The sequence below is a fragment of the Clarias gariepinus genome, chromosome 14 (assembly GCF_024256425.1).
Source record: "Clarias gariepinus isolate MV-2021 ecotype Netherlands chromosome 14, CGAR_prim_01v2, whole genome shotgun sequence".
NCBI classification, from domain to species: Eukaryota; Metazoa; Chordata; class Actinopteri; order Siluriformes; family Clariidae; genus Clarias; species Clarias gariepinus.
This window is the reverse complement of record NC_071113.1, coordinates 24,339,522-24,366,566: the sequence shown is the minus strand read 5'-3', so window position 1 is coordinate 24,366,566 and position 27,045 is coordinate 24,339,522. Positions and strand designations below refer to the sequence as shown.

General features: G+C 37.7%; 2 protein-coding genes across 3 annotated transcripts in view; one reads left to right on the top strand and one right to left on the bottom strand.

Annotated features, from left to right (window-relative positions):
- Positions 1-356: 356 nt before the first annotated feature.
- On the bottom strand, positions 357-4,207 carry LOC128541532 (clarin-3). Its single transcript, XM_053511999.1, has 3 exons — positions 3,873-4,207; positions 3,075-3,260; positions 357-2,357 (listed from the first exon to the last, which is right to left on the bottom strand). Exons 1-3 carry the CDS (start codon positions 4,099-4,101, stop codon positions 2,089-2,091), a joined length of 684 nt encoding a protein of 227 aa, XP_053367974.1. The 5' UTR covers positions 4,102-4,207; the 3' UTR covers positions 357-2,088.
- Positions 4,208-6,719: 2,512 nt separating this feature from the next.
- ptprea (protein tyrosine phosphatase receptor type Ea) overlaps positions 6,720-27,045 on the top strand; it is an 83,214-nt gene continuing 62,888 nt past the window's right edge. The window contains exon 1 of one of the 2 annotated variants that reach the window (XM_053511151.1): positions 6,720-6,849. The gene's annotated coding sequence lies outside the window, so the exon portion shown is untranslated. The remainder of the gene's footprint in view (positions 6,850-27,045) is intronic. The other variant, XM_053511152.1, reaches the window with a different exon arrangement.

The following is a 27,045-nucleotide window of genomic DNA, read 5'->3' as shown; positions in this document are numbered from 1 at the left end:
CACCAACCTACCTGGCATAAAATCACATACAATCACAATTCTTTCAGCTGCTGCAGAGCATAAATGTTATTTATAAATTTAAACCACAATTGTTGATTGCTATTTAGAAATCCTCCCCTTTTACTGAGGCACAAAAATATAACTGGAATATCTGGGGTCTGTCCCAAATTCTGTCTCCTTCATAAATTCCCAAAAGCTATCCCATGATCTACTATTTTACAGAATTTGATTTTATTGTACTGTAAAAAAATTAAAGGGAAATTCTAGGTCAACATTTAAATGAACATGAAATTGCAATATTTCACATGTTAACATGCAACTCAAAGGCAAACTAGTATAAAAAAATACCACAATAATAAGAAATTCTAAACTTTATTGTATTCTCTTAAAGATTCTAGTTTACCCTTAAGGTTTTCCTGATAATATAATTGGTAATACAAAGCTTTTTGCTAAACAGACTTCCAAAAACAGAATAATTTTCACTGGTGTCCTCACTGTATAATATTCTTCATTATTAAACATGAAGTTAACATTTTGAAACTAGAAACAAGACTGTATTTGTTAGCACACATTTTATTGGTTTATGTGCTCGCACCTGGTCAGTCCCATAAAGTGTGTGTTAGAATATTGACTACATGAGAAAAGATAAGAAAGGCAAACAAAGCACACTTCTGCCACCTAGTGATAAACTCGGGGTAAATGCTTTCTGTGAGAAATATCGACTCTCCCTGCTCTACACATTTTTGGTAATTCATTAAAAAGAATTTACATAAAAAGAGATGGCATATAAGTCCTGTGGTTTAAAGGAAGAACAGCTTCCCTGTTGCATAACATGGCTTAAGAAAAGCAAACTGGAAAGGGTGATTTATATGGAAAAAAATGCACATATTAAAGTCATGTTTACTCTAACCTAGATATTTATATTCAGTGTAAATGAACAAAATGAAATAATGTTTAAGTTAACATTACTTTAATATGAGCAACCCACATAATGTATTTTTCTTTAATCTGTTTTTTTTTTTTTCAGAAATATACACAGGCCTTTTTTTTGTGTAGGAAATGGCAATGGGAATCCAATGGGAAAAGAAAAATAAAATAAAGTTTTAAAGTATCTATTATTATTAATTATTATTATTATTATTATTACAGATAATGAAATAGCTACAGTCTGCCAAAATTATGTATTGGTCTTGTGTATCTATGTTAAAGTTCTGTGTCTTTCTTTTTTATCTGGATGGTCAAAGGAGAATCACCTGTGGGTCTTTTCCAAATATTGTAGTAAAGTTATATATGAATGTTGACACTTTAGTGAAGAATCAAAACTTGCAAAGTAGCTACAACATCAGCAAGTTATATTTGATCTCATATTATTAGTTTAAAAGAAACAGTTCATATAATGTAATATAATACAATATATAATGTGTAATGATAGAATGCTTATGGATCAATATATAAAAAAATAATAAACAGACTAAATGCAAGAATGAGCATTTAAACCACACCACCACAAGGAGTATTATCCAGTTCTTGCTTTTACAAATTAAGAGCAGACTTTTAGACAGTAAAATAAAGACAGGAATACAGGCACTGGAATGAATTTTTCTAATCGGTTTCTAACATGTTATGAAAGAGTTAATATTATGCAACAAATTTATCTGGAATTAAATGATCAGTGCAAGGTCTCTGGTACCAATAAATAATTATGGCTATATTTACAAAGCTGATATGTGTAACAAGGCCTTATTATGTACATTTGCTGTCTCATACCGAGTATGGGAAGAAAATCTAACCTACATCTAGCTAATCTATATCTATAGAAAACATAAATACAGATTGTTTGCTTATTCATTTCTGAGAATATTTAACGGACATCCGTTACATCAAATAAGACAGGGAACAATAGAACAAAAATAGGGAATATGTTTTTTTTTTTTACAAAATTAATAAAATTTTGTTGTTTTTCATTTTAAAACATTTGTTTTGTTGTAGCATTTAGTCAAATATAATATAAGTATACTCTGTGGGTGCAAAAACGCCCCTGATCTTTGCGTTTTTAATCACAGTCTTATGGATAGACTCCTCTGCATATCAGTACATCAGAATCTCCTTGGGTGCGTCCTCTGTGGGTTTCTGCTGTTCTTGGCGTTGCCTGTAGGCCGCGTGTGCATAAAGGTACACCAGGAGTATGGCCACCAGGTTAACAACAATGTACGGCAGAATCATAAAAAAGCCGACCAGGAATGTCACAACCTCGTCCTTTAGAGTTCCAGTAAAGCCTTGAGACAGCATCTTATTTGCTATGTTGATTCCAAGAAGATTTATCAGGTACAGGACCATTGCCAAAAATGCCAAGCATGCTATATCCAAGAAAAATGAGATAACAAAATAACACATTAAATACATACATACAGGAATATAATATTCAATTAACACAGAGTAACAATTAATATAGGACAACACAAATCCAGTTAAATGGTAACCAGGAACTTTGACAACTTTGATAGTAATTCTAATCCCTGGGTTTTATTAATGTGCTTGCCTTAATACATCTAATACTTGCCCATATAATTTTTTGTAAATAAATAAATGAATTTAGAAATTACTTGTTACTTGCTTATTATTATTATTATTATTATTATTATTTTTATGTGTCTGTAAAAAAGAGGAGACGTTTTTTTTTAGCATTTTGGGAGGAGTCTCCTGGGTCAATGGTTTGTAACAGTCAGAGGTAAAGTTAAAGTTTTGTAGTTTTTAGGATAAAATAGCTTTTTGCAGTTTTTTTGTTACAAACAGTAGTTTATTTTAACATCTTAAAAAAACTGATGTGAGCAAACCACTGCTTATAATATGAGAGAATTTAACATGTTTCCACATTAATAAAGGGAGCTATAATCTTATATAATTTCATGTATTGGTTATTGAATGATACTTGTGCTATATATGTAGAGAGGAAATAGAAGGCTTTGTGATGCTTTGTAATTTTATTAATCACTTTTCAATTTGCTTTCTGGGACCTTTAATGAGGATACAATAAAAGGTTATAAAACTGTGTGTATGCGTTGATAATTTCTCACCACTTAGTCCACTGCAGACGTACAGGCCAATGGGACCCATGTAGGTTTCATATGGATTACTGATAGTATTGTAGAGAGTGATGAGGATGCTACCTCCAGAGGCCAGCAGAGCCAAGACCAAGAGGAAAACCACCAAAGCATGTAATGCTACTCCAGCACCCCCAACTTCCCCCATCTTATCAAACACTAATAAAGAGAAGATTTTATATTAGTAATAAATATCACTGTGGTTTATTAATACAATTTAACACATATTGAACAGATTAATTACGGTTTATATTATTCACAAACATCCAACATCTCTTTCTGATATAAAAACATATGTGCTGGTAAAAGTTACAAATTCAAACACAACAAATAAGTGATGTTTCGAAATAAATAAGCATAAAAAATACACTCTAATTACACTTACTGAGACATCAAGTCACATAGATTAATAATAGAAAAAATACGAAGCTGTTGAGTTCTGAATTCAAAAGCTAAAACCATCATAAATTTAAGTTTTACATTTATTTAATTTAGTTAAAATGTAATTTTAAAATAATCTACCATAACCAAGCAAACACTTATTTTTTAATCCTATTTAATTGTTTCAGTTGGTTAAACGTATTATGTATTTCACAAACATTCTTAAAAAAATTATAAATTATAATAAAATGTATATAAACCTTTTTTTATTTTACATGCTATACCTCATTATATATTATATTTTTCTCTATCTGTGTTCTTTTTTATATAAAAAAGACTGGTGCTTTCAATTACATCTGAGCCTTTTTTATTTTTATACATTTAACTTACCTTTTATCTCCTTTTCACCAGTGTCAAACCGATCACAGGCCTTCTCCGATCCGTCAAACAGTCCCATGCTAATGGTTCCAGATCCGTTGAACAAATCAGTACTTGTAGGTGAGCAGGCCATTTTGGAGGAGGCCCACTTTGCTGACATCCCATAGCCGAGGACGGCGACACCGATTACATTCAACACCGTGCTGGATAGGAAGTACAAGATCTTCTCGGCTGAAGGCATGGTTTTGCTGTGTTCTTTCTTTTCTCCTTCTTAAAAATTGGTCCCAGTGTAGCTGTCCAGACCTGTTTTCCTAGTGGCACAGATGAAAAAGAATATTCCTTGTACACATGACAGGGAACTACAGCACAGGGTGGGGTAAACGCAGAGGACAAGAGTCATTGTGCGTCATCACAATGTACCTATGATCCCAGACCTGTTTAGTGGCACTTTTAGGAATTAATAATAACAGGACTTAGAATAAGGAAAACTGTTCCCAGACCAGTAGCAAGAGGAAATACAGCCTTTACCCCCAGAGGTGCAATAAAATAATCAGACCTTTGCTCAGAGAGTAATTGCAGTTGTCATGGCATTCATATTTTGCTTTAGAAACATGATAAATAAAATGACGTTAGTTTCATGTTATTATTCTCTCGTTCCATGCCAAGAATCAAACACATCACCTAAATACATATATTTTCTGATAGATTTGTTGCTGTGGCTTTAATAACAATTTGGATATTGAACCAAAATTGAAATACGTTACCTTTATTAGCTTTATATTCATCAGCATCTTCTTTGCTTTTAGATTAGGTTTTTGAACAAAATAATAATTTATATGTTTCAAATCGACAGCACTTTGTGCCATATGATAATTATGAAAACTATTTTAGAGGTGGCATCTGCTGGTCCAAAGTCCTCAGCATTTTGATAATGCTATAAATCTCCATGGTAATAAACAAGACACGTTTACAGCCCAGGAAAAAGGCATGTGTGCATTTGTATGATGGCAAAAAGATGAGCATGTATTACTGTAGGTGTTGTGTAATTTTATGTAGTATTTATGAAACAAAATTTGAGAGTGCAGCAGGTAGCGTTAGTTATACACATCATTAGGGTCTGTAGCTCGACACTCAGTTCAAGTTACTTTCAAATCGTAGTTTCCCCTTGAGTTTTCCTTGTGTCTCAATGATTAGTTCTCTTGGAGATGGTATCAGTTTCCTGCACATAGTCCTGATTGCCGCTACAGCCTAAAGACATACTTGTAGGTGAACTGTGAGCTGACTTTATGTGAGAGTGTTTATGGACTCTTCCTGTGTGATATGCACTACAGCCCTAAATGGAAACATAGTTGAGGACATTAAATGGCTGAAAGAATAAAAATTGTATGTGCTCATGATGTCCAGTGGGTGTCACTTTTTGCAATTTTAAATGGCAACATAAATGACACATGGAAACATTTTAAATGCTATGAGGGGTGTTCAAGTCAAACTGGGACTTTTGATTGTGCTGAATAACAGACCATAGTTATGAGAGTAAAAATAAATAAATAAATAAAAGCATTATTTTATCGTCATCATTTTCACGCAAAAGCCTATATTAGGTTTTTGTTTGCATCTGAAAACCGATCTGTTGTGTAATATGTTGCTTTCTTTACAGGCATGCAAATATTGTTTTGTAACATTATTTATTAATTTTTAAGGTATATTTGGAAACAATAAATGGTTTTGTACAAAATAATATACACAGGACAAATGTATACTGTTTTTTTTAAAGTTAATATGGTGCCTAAGACTTTTGCACAGTTTGGTATATTTGTATATTTGAAAAGAATCAAAATGAAGAATAGGATTTTTTTAAACCCTTGCATTTCTCACACCTGCACGATGGCTTAGTGGTTAGCACTTTCAGCTTGCATCTCTAGGCTCCGGGATCGATTTCTGCCACGGGGTCTGTGTACATGTAGTTTGCGTGTTCATCTTGTGCTTGGCGGGTTTCCTCTCACAGTCCAAAGACACAGGTTAGGCTAATTGACATTTCCACATTGCCTGTAGTGTGTGAATGTCCACCATGGTTGTAAAATGTGAATAAATACAATGGTTATCACCCTTGGCCTTATATATAATAATAATAATAATAATATCTAGTTGTAGTATTTATAGTTTTTTCTATTTATCATAGCAACTCCAAGATGAAATAAAGTACTAGAATCAAAGTGCCATGATACTAGAGCGGAAAGGGTTAAGGGCTTTGCTCAAGGGGTTCGGGTTCGAACCCACAACCTTCCGACCAGTATTAGGGTTTGAACCTACAGCCTTCTGACCAGTGTTGGGGTTTAAACCCAAAATGTCCTGCCCAGTGTTGGGGTTTAAACCCACAACCTTCCGACCAGTATTAGGGTTTGAACCTACAGCCTTCGGACCAGTGTTGGGGTTTAAACCCAAAATGTTCTGCCCAGTGTTGGGGTTTGAACCCAAAACCTTCTGACCAGTGTCGGGGTTTGAACCTATAGCCTTCTGACCAGTGTTGGGGTTTAAACCCAAAATGTTCTGCCCAGTGTTGGGGTTTAAACCCACAACCTTCTGACCAGTGTTGGGGTTTTAACCCAAAAAGGTCTGACCAGTGTTGGGGTTTAAACCCACAACCTTCAGACCAGTGTCGGGGTTTGAACCGACAGCCTTCTGACCAGTGTTGGGGGTTAAACCTACATTCTTCCGATCGGGAATGCATGAATGATACTGTAACTGAGACTCCACTCCTAGCTCCTCCTCGGTTGCGCGCGCGCGCGTCCACCAGGGGGCGCCTGTTCCCGCCATTAAAACCCCCGCTAAGACCATGAACGGCACGATGATAACGGAGGAGTAAATCCGCGCACGAGCAGGAATTCTCCTCCTTCCTGTCAACAGCAGCTCCGTGCGCAAACCCGGGAGCGCGCGCTCACCGGACACGCTGCGTGATCTCTCCGCGGAACTCCACGCGGAACTCCAACCGGTAAGGTTTCTGGATTCATTTCTGTATTCTTCCTTTGACATAAACATACGGTGATTTTTTTTTTTTACTCTCTCGGCAGAATGAGGGCTTCGTTCCAATCCACATATTACTGTATCAGACAGCACGGGACAGTATGCGGATTGGGACGGGACCCGCTTCGCCTTATATTTACATTAAAACGTTGGTACCGTTAGAGGTGTGAGACCCGATCATGCGGAATATCTTTACACACTCTTAATGATCGTGTTGGTTTGGCAAGTGTATCCTTCTGGTGGAAGTGGGTTAGTGGAGCAAGCACTGGAGCGTCCCTGTAGAATATCCCCTTTTATTTATTATACACGCATGCCAAATAAACAGCATGGATACTATATTTGGAACAAACAATTTATATAATTTATTTATATCACATGTAATAAGTCAAATTGAAATAATGAACTTTTAAAAGTGTTTGCAAACAAATAGCAGCTTTAAATAAAAAAAAAACAGATTTTTTTTCTAATTATTTACTAACTCTTTAAAGTCAGTTTTTATTGTGTATAATATTTTCAGCACTTTATGTCTGAACCTTTAACTCACAGAACACATTTAGTCCCTCACTTACTCTCAATCATTATCTATACCTCTACTTTATCCTGTATACATGGTTGCAGGGGTTCTGAACCCTAACCCAGGAGACTCAGGGCACACACACTACAGGCAATCTGGGCAGTTAGAGTAATCTGTATGTTTCTGTATGTTAACCATGCACTTCACGCACACAGACCCGAGGCGGGAATCGAACCCGGACCCCAGAGGTGCAAGGCGACAATGCTATCCACTAAGTCACTGTGCTGCCACATTTAGTCCAAGATTTTTTTTTCTATTATCTCTTTTTTTCCCCACTTAGTTATTGATCAGACAAGAAGGCTAACAAGAAAAAGAGTGCAATCATAAAAAAAATAAGCCTGTGAGATAACAATAGTGGTGCTTCGCTTTGCAAGAACCACTAATACAATAACTTTGATAAGAGTGTCTTGTGCTTTTCACCATTCTAACACGAAATAAATCACAGACCACCTGGCTATGATTTAAGAACCCTATCCGTAGTATTGTTGTGCTTTGGGTTGTGTGGTGTTTTATAAAAAAGTGTTGATGCTCGAATTTTTGTTGGTTTCAAAGTAAAAATAATCCTTGTTGTGTCGATCAATTTCAGGGCCTTTTACCTCTCACGGTCATTCAGGACACAGTGAGCTCTTTAAACTTGTACAAACAGAGCATCTTCAATTAAAGAATTTTCCACTTTGAAAGAATGAGCATCTTATTAAAGCTGCACTAATGAATGCATTTCTGAGGATTACACTGGGATTAGCCATTTACAGTATATGAAAAAAAACATTTTAATATAAAAAAAGAAATTCTTGTTCCTCAGATTAGTTTCCTTTAAAACTAAAATAAATAACGATTGATGAGAGAAGTTACAGTCTACATCCTTTTGCTTGCATGGCTTTTTCATGTGTCAAAATCCTGTTTATCTCCTTTGGGATGTTTACTATAACCAGTGATGCTTCCTGTAGGGGTGGCCTAGTGGGCGGGTCTTGTCCAGTTTATTATGAATAGAGTACTGAACAGTAATCTGAGCCCATAACAGAGTGTGTAGAGTGATAGTTCCTGGAAATGCCTGTTCAGTCAGTAAAAGGGTTCATCCTGAATTTGGGGCGAGGCACACGACTCCAGTAACGTGACGACTTTTCAGCTGCGCTGGGTCGTCTCCGAGGTTTTCATGCATTTAACATTCTCTTTAAAGCTCGTGTCTCTGTGTGTGGGTGTAGAAATGAGTGATTTAACTGGTTTATTAATGGCAGTTTAGGATATGAAACTTCTAGGACATGTAATTCCCTGGCCTGGAACAAAGTAGAAATAAAAAGATATCGCTAAAATCACGAAGGGTTCTGAATCATAGTTGATGTTTACTTAACATTGCTCCAGAAGAAGTGCATTCCCATTCCAGCAGACATTTTGTCCTATCCAAGACTGCAAGCGAATGCCTGGCAATAAGAAAAATGAGATGAAGCTGCTTGACTCTTGTAAGGGGCTGATCAATATTTTGGCACATAAACTATGATAATGTTCTCCTGGTGCCTCATTGTCTGAGCTTCTTCTTGACTTTATTGGGATGTTATTGATATTTCTTAGGAAGCCTGGAATAACAAAGTTAAAAGGTATATTATGTGTTAAAGGACCTAGTATTCAGTTTATCCATTCAAACTAAGAAAAAGCTACTACATTCCTATAGGACTTGGATATTCCTGCAAAGATGCACACAGATGAGTAATATAAAAAAAAGGATCATGATACATTTAGCAGACGCGCTTATCCAGAGCGAATTACATTTTTATCTTATTACACATCCAAGCAGTTGAGGGTTAAGGGCCTTGCTCAAGGGCCCAACAGTGGCAACTTGGGGGTTGTGGGGTTTGAACCTGGGATCTTCCAAACCGTAGTCCAATGCCTTAACCATTGAGCTACCCCTGGCCCTAAACATATCATACACAATATGTTTAAATGTCACTATAATAAATAGTATTGATAGTTTCGATTTATATATCACGATGTATAGGTTTTCAAATAGCAAAACAGTAGTGGCAGTCATTTCAATGGTGGCATTAAGAAAACAGTAAATGCTATTATTTAACATATTAAAGACCAGGCAAACATGGGTGTAAAATATATTATAATCAATTATATCGATGGAGTCTTCCAGCCCTGTTAAGATATTGCAGGAAAAAAATTGTTCATAATACAGTGCCGTGAAAAAGCACTTGCCCACTTCCTGATGTTTAATATTTTTGCAAATTTGTCACACTTAAATGATTCAGATCATCAAACAAATTTTAATATTACACAAAGATAACCCTGAGTAAATGCAAAATTTGTATTTTGCTAAAGCATGAATGAACTGTGATTAGCCACATTTTTTGGAACATCCAGTCCTGACTACTGCCAGACCTGTTAAATCAAGAAATCACTTAAATAGAACCTGTTTGACAAAGTGAAGCACGCTAAAAGATATCACATCATGCCGTGATCTAAAGAAACAGATGGGAAAAGTAATTGACATCTATCAGTCTGGTAAAGATTACAAAGGTTACAAAGCCATTGCTAAGGCCTACCAAAATGTAAATGCTCCAGCCTACCAATGTTACCAAGTTTCCAAAAGCAGAACAACGTCTCACCCAGGAGCTCATAAAATAACCAAGAACAACATCTAAAGAACTGCAGGCCTCACTTACTTCACTTAAGGTTAGTGTTCATGATTCAACAACAAGAAAGAGGGACTGGGCAAAAATTTCACCTATGGGACAGTTCCAACGCTGAAATCCAAAAAAACACAAAGGCTTGTCGTACATTTGCCAACCCCCCCCCCCCCCCCCCCCAAAAAAAAAAAAAAAAAAACATCTTAATTATCCCCAAAACATTTGGACACATATTCTGCGGACTGATTAAATGTGAACTTGAAAGTTGAACTTTTTGGAAGGTGTTGGAACATACTAGCGTAAACTAGCGTAAAACTAACTTAGCATTTCATAATCCAAACATCATAGCAGTAGTCAAACATGCTGGTGGTAGTGTGTTGGTGTGGGTGTGTGCTTTGCAGCTTCAGGACCTGGATGATTTGTCATAATTGATGTAGACATGAATTCTGAGAATGAAATTCTGAAAGAGAATGTTCAGGGAACAATTCATGACCTCAGGCTCAAGTGCACTTGGGATTTGCAGCAGGATAATGATCTGAAACACACCAGCAAGTCCTCCCTGAATGACTTAAAAAAAACTAAATTAAGGTTTTGCAATGGCGTAGTTAAAGTCCAATATTCCTCAATGTGAAAGACTCATTGCCAGTTATCGCACAAGCTTGATTGCAGTTGTTGCCACCAAGGGTGACCTGACCAGTTATTAGGTATAGGGGCAATCACTTTTTCACATAGGGCCAGGCAGGCTTGGACAGTTTTTTCCCCTTAACAAATGAAATCAATATTTAAAAACTGCACTCGGATTATTGTTGTTTAAAATTAAAATTAGTTTGAAGATCTGAATTATAGTGTGACAAATATGCAAACCAAGAATCAGGAAGCTGCAAATACTTTTTCACTTTTACAGTGTTCAGCACAGTGTAATATTGTGAAATAGCGTACCTAAAAATCATGTTATTTCAGTATGCTGAAATACAGGAAAGTACTGTTTAAAAAGGCAAAGAGTGGCCAGTTGCTCATTTCCTGTCCTTGATCAAGAAGTCACAATTTACCCTCCCCCACTCCCCCTTCACATCCCCACCACCCATACCACCACCACTGGCTTTTTAGATCACAACCCTAAACCAAAAATGAAAGGAAGAAAGAAATTCTTTCTAAGTATTCATGAACTTGTAACTGTAAACATGTTAGAGGTCCTGACCGTCCTGCGTTCAAAACCTACCCACTTTTTTTTTTTTCTAACACCCATAGAAAGAATGCTGCTTATCAGACTTCATTATACAAAAGCCTAACCAACCACTTGACATAAAGTCACTCACTGCATAAAACACAGCACTAAAGAAATAGCCTTTTATTTATCAGAGCTGTATTGAAATGAGAACAGGTTTAAGGATGTGGATTAACGACGAAGGAAGAGATTTTATAACATAGACTAAATTAAGTGGAGAAAATTACATGACGGTACTTATTTGAGATGTTGTGACTGAAGTTTCTGTCTATCAGTATATGGAGTTTAACAGGTTATTTCTGTTTCTTTTTTTGGCTCTGTTAGATTCGCTAGTTTCTTTTTCTGTTTAAACAGGACATTGGCAGATTGCCTAAGATACAGTCGTCCCTCTGTGTGAATCTGTCTTGCGATTTGTTTCCGGGATAAACTCGGGATTCGGGATGTTTTTATTTTAATTGTATTATTTCTTAAAGCATTATTAGATCATTTTAGATCTCTTTCGCATTTATTGAAATCAGATTTAATTAAAAGCTTTATTTATAGACAAGCTCTCACCCCAGACCCCCAGCAGGTGCAACTTAGAGGTGCTGCATCCTTCTAAATGAGGAAAGGATATACAAGAACATGACTGAGATGAACAAAGCATTAATTTTAGCAAATGAAACAATGAATTATTTACCACTTGAAGACAGACAAGAAAAATGGAATAACATTTTAATTAAAAATATGTTTTATATTATAAGCGTTTTTTAATCGGCCAGGCATGCAGGATTATTGGTTGTATTATAGTACAAGAGTCCTGAATGCACAATTAAAATGATTATTACCACTCTTTTTTATTATGTTTGCAATAATTATTGATGATTTGGATATTAATTCTGATTATGTAACTTCAAATGTGTATGATTGCAGATGCACCAAAAGATGAACTGAATGAAAAAGGAAACATTTGCACTTGTTCGTTTCTGTTCAGATTTGTTTACCAACTTTGTTTGACCAGTTCGGGCCATTAAGAATAACTGGTGCTGTTAGTTTGGGCAGAGCTGTGTGTGAGAAGAGGCGTGGCCTTGTGTCAAAAAAACATGTGCTTGGCATAATAGCGACTATATTTGCACAGCTGAGTAACAGCCTCCTCTGTCACCCAGAACACACAACTGTGAGACTTGAACTTAAGCTTAAAACCTCTACCTTGACTTGCTTCCAGATCGCATACGGCTTTAATGGGACCGCTTCGAGCACGAGCACTGTGTAAACACTGTGCAATGTTGTTGGTTGAGGTTTTACATAGTAGGTGAAGTGCAGGAGTAGGAGTAGCAGTGTTTAGATCTAGTCCTGAAATGATAGAAATATGTGTACTTCCTTATCTGTGTAATTTAGTCCATGAAAGTCATAACACATATCTAATAACAGCACCACTACAGGTTAAAATAAAGCCTTATCCTGGTCACCTTTATAGATTTAGACACATGGCTTGTCTTTTTGTTGTTTACCTGTGATACACAGTTGTGCTGTTAGGACTGTAGCTTTCTTTCTGTCACCAGGACTGAAGGCCATTTGTGGGCTGGATTTAAAAAACCCTAACATTAGCGTGTGAAGCAACAGAACCGTAGCCATATGGGATCCACATGCCGTGAGCTAAGACTGGAGAAAAAGGATGTTGAAGCTAAACACGTGTTGACATGTTAGAGGTATTTAAGTTTAGTAAGTTTAGAATTTCTGACATTTCATCATTTATCCTGGTTTTTCCTCAAAAACAAGGGTAATTGAGTGACATTTATAAAGTTTGTTTAAAAGTTGTATACATTTTTTTGCTTACATTGACCTGTTCCTATATGCAAGTTAGGACAACGGTTAATGCTAAATCACTTAAGCAGCATGACTAGATAAAACATCTTTTTTTTTTTTGACACAGAAAAAACCCATTTTTTTGTCTATTCATCTTAAAGCAATTGTGTTTCCGTTGTTTGTTGTTCCCCTATTCAGATCAGATATGCTAAATGAAATTGAAAGTCTATAAAAGTCTGTGAACTCCTTCCTGACTGACCTCATGTCTCTGAATCTAGTCCAGCGAGCTGTCTTAACTAAATCTTTTAAATACATTCATATGATTGGATAAACCACAACAGCTAATCTGCCTCAGGAGCCACGATGGATAAACCCATTAAATTATGTCCAGTTTATTTTTCATATGTTTATCGGCTCTGATTAAACTTTTGATGATTGATAGACTCTCCAAATTACAGCCATGCTTTTTGGCCCCCCCTCAAGGTACTCAATTCCAGTGCTGGTTCCTCAACTTCCTCACGGTTTAGATTTAGAGCATCCATGCTCACTGGAGGGACGATAACGTTACCAGCGACTGCTAAATACACTTAGAACGAGAGAGGCAAAGACGTGTATGAAAAGAGGTTGGAGATATGGTTTGAATCAGTAGTTACAGGGAAGGGCAGATGATGTCATATCGAGTGGCTGCCCAGAAACAATATGGAGAGTATTAATCCCCTTACATATTGTTTTGAGGCATTTTTTCGTTACAGACGTCAACGTCTCTTCCTCTCATGAAGCCGAAGCTTAAAAATAGCTGGCTCGAAGCGAGAATGCTTTTAAACACCTCTAGGGGTTTTATGAGGTTCAGGTTAACAACATCTGGCGATTATCTGAAAGCGGATATGTTGTTAGTCATCTGTGTTTGCTGTATTTTTGTATCAGTGTGTGGCGGGATGTATTGTAAGTGAGCTGGAAATTCGGCACAACTCAGCAACATGTGAGAGACATCTGCGCTAAAGAGCTTCCCTTGCCAAAAGGATTGGTGCACAAGAGCTATTGTTGAGACGCTCGAGATTGCTGGTGTCCCGTTGAACGGTTTACGGTGATCTTAACGTCGCGATACTTCTGGAGAAGCAGGTCGTGAAGAGCATTCTTCAACAGACAAAGAGCTGCACTTAAGCTGCTACAGTGGAGCGCTGTGTTAGCCTCTTACACGCGAGAACGCTGCAGGCGACTGCACCTTTGAAATGGGATAGCACGGTGATCTCAGTGCACTGCTGAGACTGCGGTCAGGGTGTGGGGATGTACTTGTTTCTGTGTGTGTGTGTGTGTGTGTGTCAAGGGGTTTTGCATTATTCAGTGAAGACTAAATGGATGGCCTTTGCCAGGAAAATGGCCCTCATGGATCCTCAGACTGCAAACACCACCCCAATCTCTATCCATCCATCCATCCATCCATCCATCCATTGTATATGCTGCTTACCCTGTGTATTGACGCAGGGGTCCTGGAGCTAATCCTAGTGAGCTTTGGGCACAAGGCAGGGCATGTGGTGATAATCCATCTCAGGGCACAAGCGCACACACAGTTTGGAAACACCAATCAACCTATACTGGATGTCTGCAGACTATTTAAAAAAAGGCAAGATTTTAATCCCTAACCCTGGAGGTACAAGGCAATGGTGCTAAGCACTAAGCCAGTGCAGATCCTATTATTTAGAAGCAAATCAACACAGTAAGAGTGACACAGTGTCTGAATGGCTATATTATCTCATTATGTAATACCTCTGCTGTAATATGTTTCTGGAAATTACAGCTTACAGTGACTCCGGCTCTTAAAGCTCAAAGGGTTGGGGGTTCGAGGAGGTCGCCATTGTTGGGTCCTTGGGCAAGATCCTTAACGCTCCATACAAGTCAGCCCCTGGTCTGGTTACAAAAAGAAGAGCATCCGATGATTTAAGACTGTTTTTTTTTTTCACATTATTGCGGTAATTCTTCACGTGCAGTTCAGTCAGAAGGCAATTACTTCATCCTTTAAAAATACCTGTCTCATTGGGGATGGATGCGTCATTCTCCAAAGATTCCTGCAATGTAAAAATGAATAAAATACTTCAGGATTTGCTGATGAAAAAATAATCCACTCTGGCATGGTAACAGAAACTCATCTTCATTTGGTCCCTCTGGCCATTTTTCTCTCCTTTTTAGTTAAAAAAGGAAAAAAAAACACAGCTTCTTACATTACCAAGAAACCAGACATTTATAAGCTCTCTGTCTTGAAGATGTTTCCATGATGGAAATCCTACTGACCTATAAAATCACTGACACTAATGATGCTGAGCATAAATATTAGACAAAAGTTTCATTACATAAATCTGCACGTTATTAATACTTCAAAAATTTTCCTTGTTAAATAACAAAAAATTATATATATATATATATATATATATATATATATATATATATATATATATATATATTTTTTTATTAATTAATTAATTATTTTTTTTAATGAGATGCTGTTATGGGCCTCCGAGTTTCGCAGTGGTAAAGTGCTCGCCCTATCATCAGGAGATCGCATGTTCGATTGCACACGTTAGCCACTAAAACGTGCGGGTTGCATCAGGTTAGCTAATAATTTTTTGAGCATGAATTGCTTCTAAAAACACATATGACTTGTAATGCTGTCCTCGAATTTGGCTAAAATGAGGTTCCTGAGAGGGCAGCTACCGTCTGACTGGAACCGACTTAATCTTGAGAGTGCACACTTGGGATCGAGTGCAGTATTATGTTTTTCTATCATCTGCTCCTCTCTCCTTTTTATCCCAATTCCATGATGAGATGCATTAAGTCGGGACTGTGACATGAATGTAGAGAGGTCCTTACTGCCATCAGAAATGACAAACCATGGAGCATCTTTTTTCATAATAATAAAAGCCAATTATTTATATAAATATAGGCCTATTCAAGCCTATATTAAAATTTATCTAAATCTTTTTGTGATTTGCAGATGTCAGGAGACATTACAATGCCCATAATTCTCTCCTGTTTTGAAGCCCTCCAGCTGTCCCCTACTAACCCTCTAACACAATTTTCAGCTGTATGAAACATCAAGGGACCTGCCAATGCTGATTTACAGTTTCTTACGATTAATTTGCACTTCAGTACGCTCCATTCAACGCGCCTTTACAGCTTCTGCATTATGTTAACACGTTTCTTCTTCATTTGTTTTCCTTTTTGTCTTACTTTACATTTTGCTTGTCATTTAAAAATATATTTCGTCACTTGCACTTTATTTCCAGTACAGACTGTTTTGCAATGTATTAAGTTCATTCTATAGTCTGTCTTTTATTTCTAATATTTCAAAGATATGCACAAAAAATATGTAAAAAGACAGGAAATGGCAGGCAAGAAAAGAGAGATGGCTTTATAGCTTTATTGTACCAAACGGGGAAACATGCCCCTGCTCTCTTACACTGTTTTGAAACTGTACTTTGTGGCTTTTATTGCTATTTGAAACAGATAATGGCTACTGGTCATTTATTTCTATACCACATCAGTATATGAACAGGTCCTCCACTAGCGAATTCAAAGACATCCATAGTGCTTTTTCAGCATTCCTTGTTTTGCTATAGGACAAGCCTGATCCTGGCCATCCCATCACTCTCAGGCATAATATATGTTTTAGTTACCAATGTGTTGTTGGGATTTTTGCTGAATTGACAGATGAGTTGTAAATCTCCATTTCTGAGATGCTGATGCAATCACTGCTGCTACTAATAGTATGATACAGTAGACGGGACACAGAGAGAGAGAGAGAGAGAGAGCGGGAACATCACTCATCTGCTATTTATTCCTTGTGAGTGTGAAGTGATGGGATTGTGCTTCCATTGGTGCTCCCACTCATATCTTCATTTCATAGCAGATTTATGTTCACGCTGCTGGTGCAGCTTCACTCACAGGCTCTTTGAATATGTACACACACACACACACACTTGGGTACTAAAACAGAAATAAAGAAATAGAAATTCTGTTACCATAACTATCAACCCTGCATTACCGTTCCTCAGTTCCTTTATACATGAGCGAGATTATTGGCTTTTAAAAGATGATTAGAAGGAAACAAGATATTCGGCTATTCTACACAACCTAATTTAGTCGCCATGGGATATAATTTTCCAACATCCATTTCTCATGCAGATGTGTAGAAAAATGGCCAACCGCTGGATGTCCTGCGCACAAGCGTCTTTATCTGAAATCAGTTGCAGTAGATTCTCTAACAGGGAGGTCCCCAGTGTGGGCCAAGCCCATGTCTGAAATAGCACCCGCCTCCACATTTCCTGCTATACTGTATACAAAGTGTGTATGTTGTAGGTTGCATTGTTTGGGTACTCACCCATCTGGTGCATTCTGGGCTGGGTCTTCCACAGTATGCTTTCACACATTCGCACAATGAAGTGATTAAGACACCCCCATCATACACATTTATTTCCATTGATGTTAACCAAATACCTTATGCTGCAATAAAACCTAATCAAATTTGTTTGGATTACATAGATTTCACCTTTTTCCATTTAAGCACCATACTGATAACAGTTTTGTTGCCAAGTTTGCAAAACATCAGAGGCACAGTGGTGGTGGGCGTTACTGTTTTCTCTGTTCACATGTGCGATCTGCGTTGCGTCAGTCAGCACCACATGTCTCCACACTATACAAACATTAGCGGATCGGATCGTTTATCATCCTGACGCTGATCCAGCATTTCAGGCCAGTATTGCCTTTGATATCGATACCTCGTATATAGTTGCACTGCTCTTGTCGTCTTATATGACATTTACTGTAATCTTATTTTTATAATCTGATACTGTGGTATATTCTGACCTATTGTGATTATTTTTATTGTGTAATGGATTGAATCACATACCATCCCATATGCGGTGGACTAGTGTGTTCAGTTATTTGTGAATATATTTATATTGTTCCACAGTGTAGCAAAGCATCTCAGTTCATGATCTTAAGTTCATAAAAATGGAGCTAACTTTATTAAGTTATATAAATAAACGGTCATGCTCTTGTTGCAGTTTGTGGAAAACCTTTTTTTTAGTGAGAAGTATATGTGTGAGGGGCGAGTTTGATAAAAATAGGCTCGGGATGCTTTGTTTTTTTTGTGAAGAGCAGCAGGCTTGTCTGGAGGTTGAATCAACTGGCATACTTACTTTGAGTACTTATAACAGTTGAAGACAGAAATCTTGTAGAATCTTTACAAAAGAGGAATTTTAAACAAGAACACTGATGCACTAGATAAATGCATCATGCACTCCATACTAAACTAAAACCTCCTGAAGTCGTACTGTCAATTTAAATCATAAACATAATCATACATTTTCATGGGATCAGGTCTTCACAACTTGGAAATAGATTGTTAAAGAACATTTGAGTTCTTTTTGCATATGCAAGCTTGGGGTCAGAGCGCAGGGTCTTGTATATGACGCCGCATTCCTGTAGCAGGTAGGGTAAAGAGCCTTGTGCAAGGGCCCAGTAGTGGTAACTAGGAAGTGCAAGACCTTGAACCCTTCACCTTCTGATCAGTAACTCAGAGCTTTAACTGTTGAGCTGTGTCAGCCTTTACAATGTATTGTTCGATTCTTTTAATTTCATTGCAGTATATTTCCCTACATGCATTAGGTCAGGGTCATATTGGATCCAGGGGATATCCCAGGAACAGCAAGCACAAGGTTGGAATACACCCTCAAGTTTTTCCCAACTGAAATCATTTAATGACCATAATTTTAGATTTTAAGAATCAGATAATCTTGTATAAGAGATTTAAAGAATTTGTGTCTATTCTTAAACTCTCTTAAACTTATCCTTATTCCACTATGTCATATGCCATAAACACTTTTATGCATGTCTTGCGTCCTTCGGCATATTGAGATGCTCGGAAAGTTCGATCAGATACAGGTGTGTAAGATAGGAAGAGAAATAAATCCTGCAGCCGCGCAGCGCTCCAGGAGAATTGCTTTCTCTTGCCTTTACGATTTATGAACAATGATTTAACATCATATGGAGCGATAGTATCAAGTCGATTTCAGGCATGAAAATAGCCAAAATGGTCACAGATTTTCTGCGTACAAATCAGCCAAACCTGGAACATTTAAAAAAATAAATGTTTGTTTTTAAAACCCACAGGGATTTTCAGTGAGCATGTGATATAAGGGACTGTTCAGTCTTTTAATATTCCAATGCAAGAGTGATACTGACTCATGAAAACACTCCATTCATATTTACACCATCAAATGCTTAAAATAATTCTTGCAAGTTTCTGAATAGCTGTTAATTTTTTTCTCTCCTCTTATTGGTAGTAACGATTTATTTCAATTTCTCTGGACAAGTTGGAGTAGCTGTAACATAGAACCAGAGAAATATCATGATCACGGTAAAGATCTAGGTCCAGCCCTCGATCTATTTTTCTTTTTGTGGAAAGGTCTCTTCAAAAAATCCTACCTTTAAACAGTGTTTTTTTCAGCATATCATTTTTGTTCGGCTTTGCACATCTGGTGCTGGAGAAGAAAAGACGAATAAAGTCCAGTGAGCAGATTTCCAATTGAAGAAAAAAGAAATGTGCAACTAAATACACATATGTGAGAGCATATTTAATTAGAAAGCTCACTGTAATGACTAAATCCCAACAGATGCAGACCTCATAACCTTAACAATGATGTATCCTTTGGAAAAATATGCAGAAAGTGATGTTGGAATTTACCTTCAGTAAAATTGTCAGATAAACCCAGTGACATGCGAATGTAGATTGGAGAATTAGGAGTTGTGCAGGTGCTTTGAGCTCTTTTGTATAAACTGACATTGTTGAAGCCCTGCCGCTTCCCCATGCAGTATAATAAATCTCTCCTCTCCTCTTAAATAGTTTTTTCATTAATGTGAAATTAAATGAGTCTATCAGTATATCCTGGTACGCTTTACTTAGCTAAAGGTAGGCAACTATATATATATATATATATATATATATATATATATATATATATATATATACCTATAAGCTATATCTTTAAAAACACCTGTCTTAGGTTGTGTAGGTTCTCCATGTGGTCAACAAGTTCTTAAGGTGTTCTTTGGTACAGTGTCTAACACTATAACATTAATACTTTGACTCCTGTAAGATGGCGCCTTCATCTACATACACTCAGATTCTTACACTTGCCCATTTGTCTCATTTGCCCATTCATTCTTTTCCTGCGTGAAACAGCTGACATTTGAAGATCACTAATTATAGGTGTCTACTGGGTAATTGTTTGAGGATCCTTAATGGCACATTATCCATATCAGAACGCAATCAAAATGTCAGGGAAAGGCTAGATTTAAAGGATATTTCATCTTATCACACTATGCCTGCCACACTAACTTTCTTATTATATGAGGTGTTCAGGTTAAACCATGACTTGTGATTGGGCAGAATAACGGAACACAGTTATGAGAATCAAAACTCCCTTTATTTCTCTATATAATCTCCTGCTACACCAATGCACTTGTCCCAGCGTTTCACTAGTGCTTGGATACCATTAAGGTAAAAAGTTTTCTCAGAACGCGTGGAGCCGTGATCAGCCTGCTTGCTTCACGTCTGAAACCCTGGGCCTCTCAGGAACTCCTTTAATGACCCAAACATGTGGAAATGGCTAGAAGCGGGGTCCGGACTATACAGCGAAGGTGGCAATAACTTCCAGACGAGTTCCTGTAACGTCTATGTGGTGTTGGTGATTGACTTTGTGTACGGTTCCCACAGACAGATGCGTCTCTTCCGCAAGGTGCTGACAAGTTATCCATCGATTTTCAAGGATCAAGTGTTCCACTCGCTGAATGTGCACCGGAGTAATTGCACTGGACACCGAGCTCCTCTGTTGGGATCATCATTCACGGATGGACAAACTTCTTTATAACAGTTTCATCTTTTAAAACTTTACTGCGGCTCACCGTACTGTGATTGAAGTCTTTTGTAAATGTGAATCAGTTTTATGTTTCCAATCACGAGATTTTTTTTAATCAACTAAGTTCAGTTTTATTTATACAACAATTTTAAACATAGACTTGAACCTTTAAATAAGAAATGAATAAGTCAGAGGGCAAGAAAATCGTTCTTAGATTGAATAAGGAAGAAGGATAAGGTAATAAAACTGTTTCTCTTGGGGTTACATTTTTCCACTACCTTCTTTGAAATAACAATAATTTCAGTGTTGAAAAGAAACAGAATGAATAGAATATTGTGAATAAATGTCTTTAGATACTGGGAACATTCATGGACCAATATTTCTAATTCTTCATATACATTCCCTCTTGCACTGGGTTAGTTTGTATCTAACTGTATTCTTGTGTGTTATTCATAACGTCCATAAGAGTCAAAAGTGTAAAAAATATTTACACTGTAATTAAACTCTTCATCAAAATGTACAAGCAGGAAGGAAAGAGAAAGGATAAAAATCTGACTTCCTGAACCACAGACACACCCCAAAACCTCATCGTATGTGATGTGCAGCATATCAGGCCCGTTCCAGTAGGCGAAGGAAAACTGCATGGGTCGCAATCTTCCCTGTCACGAGCCGAACGCATTAATCACTTTGAGAATTTTTCAAAATCAGACAGTGCGTTGGCGTCGAGGAATGTGGCGCTTTGTCACTCACAAGATGAGAAACATATGAATTTTTTGGGACGCACAAAGACCACTTGTTATTTATTTATAGTGCTTGTAAAGTTCAACTTCTTTTTATAATGCTTATATTTTAGGGAATAAAAACTGACTGAATGTGTGAGAAAATAAAAACTCTACCAACAGTAAATGCAGCCAATTATAAATTTAAGTGAGTTAGCTGAGCTTGAGGAACTGTCCGAGACAGAATTAGCAGCCGATACTGATAACGCTGGCTTTACTTCTCCAGGGGATTTGCCAGTATGTTTTGTGAGGTCAAAGAAATAGGAACCATATTTAAACCCCAAAACAAACCATTCCGGTTTAGGCCACATTCATTTCAGGTTCAAATCTGAACCAATACAGATAGAGAGAGATATTTAGATGGCTAAGTAAATACAGATACAGATAGCGTCACCGCATTACACGGCTACATTTATATGAGTCAGAGTATTCTGCTGCTCTCTGTGTTTCCTCAGCTCCCTCGTGCGCTGTCACACTCAGCATCTGAGCCTTTACAGCAGTCTGTTAGTCACTCGGTTTACCAAAGAAATCCGTTCTTATCCCAAACATGCGAATGAAGTCTTCTTCAAAGGGGCACTTGGTATCAATGTTTCATTTCGATTTCTTTTAGCTTTCGCACCATTTGCGTCGGTCTAGCAGGTAAGCAGGCACTCGACCTTCCAAGCTTGTGTCAAGAGCTTGCTGACGCTTTTCACTCGCTTTTCCTTTTCCTCCAGAAAGGCGTGCACTATAGTAGAGATTTTGGTGATGGGTTGGGGGGTGTGTGTGTGTGTGTGTGTCACTGCAGTGTCTATATGTCTTTGTCTCCGCACAGTCAACACCACTCGCTGTCATGTGTTAAACAGTATGTGGGACTGCATTCAGGATGATTAATCTGAGCGCAAATGAGGCCACACAAGATGAGTTCTAATTGTGTGTTGTCTTCACAGTTTAAGGGGATGGCGTGTGGTTTTGGGTGTGTGTGTGTGTGTGTGTGTGTGTGTGTATTTTCAGTGCCCGTATCTCCTAAACGGCGAGATGAAAACATAGGCCCCCACTGGCGCCCTGCTGCCAGAGCTTATTCCCATAAGATGAAGTAGGACTTTTCAATTGCATGAGTCCAATTAGCCTCCTCTCAGATTCCATGGGGCAAAGTGAAGTCATGGTGGAAAGGGTTGGGGTTCTTGGCGTAGCTGTTAGTGGTGCTGTTAACTTAGATAGCTGTCAGTCATGTGCAGTGTTGGGTGTAACGCGTTACAAAGTAGAGTACTTAGAGTACTTGGATTACTTTTTTGACGTAACGAGTAATCTAATGCGTTAGCTTCGCCATTTAAGTACTCAGTTATTTAGTTATATTTTTAAAAATGTTATGTCATGTCGCTGAGTGATGATGGTAGAATAATTATAAAGGTCTTGACTAAAACAACATGCATAAGGAATCACAAAGGGGTTTTCATTTTCTGCAATGGAAAAGTACGCAAACTAGTTACTTTTATCAGAAATGAATGCTGTAATGTAACTGATTACTTTTTACAGACAGTACTTTTGTAATGTAATTAGTTACTTTAAAAAGTAACGTTCCCAACACTGGTCATGTGGTATGTTTACAGTTATCGCCTTATTTCATGACTAGGATATACAAGTTGATTTTGGCTAAAAATGAGTCAAAAACCGAAATTAATATAACATTTTATAATTTTTTTGTTATTTTAGCGAAGACTTTGGTGTAATATTTAAAGAGTTCTAAGCTTGTTTGTTAGCTGTTTATTATCTAGGATTATGCAATACTGGGGCAGTGGTGGCTCAGGCAGTAGAGGCTCTGCATTGTTGGTTGGGGGTTTGAGCCTGACCAATGCTGGGTTCATTGGTGAGACATTTTAGCATGCTGTTCCACCCACCCTCTGCATGCGGTGCCAGTCCCAGGCCTGGATAGAAAATGGGAGGGTTGTGACAGGAGCTGCATCCTGTGTAAAATTTGATCAGATGTGGAAACTCCTAAAATAGAAGGAACAGGAACGACATGCAATATTGGAGGGCGTAGCGAATCAATGAGCATGCTTATCAGTATGCATGATACATGTGAATTATGTAGATGTTTTCACCTAGAAGTGTCTTTGGACGGCATTTGATACAAACTCTTTTATCATGATGGCCTGTGACTGCAGGTACTCTGATGGAAATTCATCAGTCAACAGCTGGCAACCTCAACAAACTGGACTTTATGTTAAGTGAAACACATGGTCGTGCTATATGGTATAACACAAATGAGGATTTTTGGGAAGTGGAAGAAAACCGGATAACCAGAAGAAAACAGTCAGCAAAGAGCATGACAGTAACGACAGTGTACTGCCCCTCTGTATAGCTTCCTGTAATAAGTAATTGTGAAAACAGCCATATATTTAAGTACAAAGTCTAGAAATCAGAAGTGCAAATAGTTTTTTTGCACATTATAAAATTGAAACAAAGCCATTTCTGAAAACCTGCAGAAAAGAAAGTGGGTTTTATCACAACAGCTCCAGTATGTCCCTCATAGCTCGTTCAAGTGTGGATGTTGGACACTGAGCAATATTAAACCACGTCACATGCTCGTTGAGAGGCCATTCCAACAATCATTCTCATTGTGACCCTTGTTCAAGGCTGGCGCAGTGGTATGTGATTCAGACCAAAGGATTCAAAGAGGATGATTCAGTGGTTTGTTTTGGAGCTCAAGTCCAATGCAAAAACATGTATAATCAGAGATAATTGGATTCTCTTCACTCCCAACCCCCCCCCCCCCCCAAACAACTGGAAAAAGCCACTGTCTGTACGATACCATGTATGGATGAGTGGAATGAACTAGTTCTATTTTGGTCTGGTTTCTCAACCTTTACCAATACATAAAGATACAGATGACTTAACTCCAAGCTCTCAATCACTGCTCACTGAGCAACTTATCAAACCAAGCTGACTCGGAGATTAAGCAGCAGCTCCGCGAAGGGAAATGATTCATGGTTAATCCATGGCTAGACTGAATGCTTGTGAGACCTCTCTAATGCTTGACAGCCTCGATTACACATTCGTTTCCTTTATTGCATAGAAACAAGCGCGGCAAAGCGTGACCCTTGCTTGCACAAGGAGCCAAACCACATGCCATGTAGAACATTATCCACATCGCTACACTTCAACGACGAGAAGTGCAATCAATATAAAGCACCGCGAAAGACGTTTTACCGTATCTCATTGGTTCTGGACGCGATAAAGCCTGACGCTACATATGCTGTTTGCTTGGGCTGTTTCTCTGGCTTAATAATGTGTTTTGTATGCAGAGCTTGTCACTTAAGGCGTTAGTGATCTTCTGTGGGTACCTAAATAACAGCCTGGAACAGCACCGGTTCCCGTCGACGCTGCAGTCACTGCAAATCGTTAAATGGTTGTTTACGTGATGAGTGCATGAAGTGTGAGGATATCATTGATCTACCATGAGGACATGCTGAAGTATGTGTCTCTCTAGGTGTGCCTGTGTGCCGCCGGTTTTAGCACCCTCAGCAGAAATAAGGGGTCCTTGTAATTTTGTCACTGCACGTCAGGTTTTTGCTGCCGCTGCACTTAGAGGGTGTAACGTGAAATAATTCACATATGGTTAACATATGGTTCGACTTTGAAATTTTTTTCACTGTTATGTTTATTCTATGACTATGAATACTATTACCTTGTAATACGTCAAAGAGGTTTTTGATTTTGTTCCTTGAAACTGCAAGTATTAAATCCATATCCTGAGATCATATACGATCAAACACAGTTACCAGCCATGTTTTCCCAGTATGAACAACAGTACACATGCTACTATCCAATCAGCCAATCATGTTGCAGGAGAGCGATGCAAAAAACAACCTCATACATGATATATGTCAGGTAACGTAATTTTAGTGATTTTGAACGTGGCATGACTGCTGGTGCTAGATATGCTGGATTGAATATTTCAGAAACTATTATATAAGATTCTCTCGAGTTTACAATACAGTAGAATGGCATGAAAAACAAAACAAACAAGCAAAAATAAATCCAGTGTGCTTGCTAGGTAGCAGAACAGAAAGGCTAGATTGAGTTGACAGCTTAAGGGTTGACAAATGTGTGGCATTTATGTGATGCAGCATGTTAATGGAGACCAAATGTTTACAACATCTTCTGAAAACCATGCTTTGAAAAAAAAAAAAAAGGGTTTTAGAGAGAAAATAGGTGGTTTGACACAGTAATTGGTGTATAGGTGGTACAGAAACTGTCTGTCAAAATAGATGTTTCATAAACTTTTTTAACTAATAGATTCACAAACTGATATCTTTTGGACATTTACTTTTATAACACCCAGGGCGGCGCTAGAGATCCTGAGTCTGTTGAAAGCTTGAGATGATATGCCCTAAATTTTGACCATACTGTATCAACACTTTTCAGTTGCTATAGCATATTTAATGAGATCATCATTTACTCAGGGGCCCTTTGGATCATCCTTACTTAACCCCACTTTACATTACCACTAACAACACGTTTATTACATACTGTACACCTACTGTTAATGTTGAATAGACGACTATTTAAAAATTGGTCTAGCTTGGTTAAAATGGGTTTAACCGTTCTAATCTAAAAATATAAGGTTATATTCATCAAGGCAGCCTTAGACACATTGCACAAAATTAGGATATTGCTCATGATAATAAACGTCTGAAGCAAGTGGCACTATTGCGAATGCTCACTCTATCTGTGACAGTGTGAGTTAGAGACTAAGTTATATTTGCATGCATCTAAATACGAAATCGAATTTAACTCTGAACACAATGTTAAAAACAACGTAGAGCATATCCACACAAAAACACTGAATGTAATAGTGCAAAAACATCAGCCTGGTGCATTGTTCCTTTCTGTCAGTGTTTCAAATGCCAATAGTTGTTATTATGAACGTCTCCCGGGGTGAGATGACAGGATGATTTTAAACATGGCTTCTACAGAAACAGTGGCCTTGAAGCATCTGAGAAAAAGAGACTCAACTCATGACCTTTCTAAGCTCTCCAGATTTCAAATGATTTTCTGTCATCTTCATTCAGGCCAATAGATCAAGCTGCCTGCGGGGAAGGAAGCCCCTACGACCTCCACCCTATACACACACACACGCTCAGACAGACGATAACCACGCTATCCTGCTCCTGCCAGTGCTTGTTTACATCTCAAATTCCTCATTTAGGGACGAAAAAGAGTCTGGTTCAGAAGGGAATATCTACCCATCTCACCATGACATTGAGCACGGTGTCTCT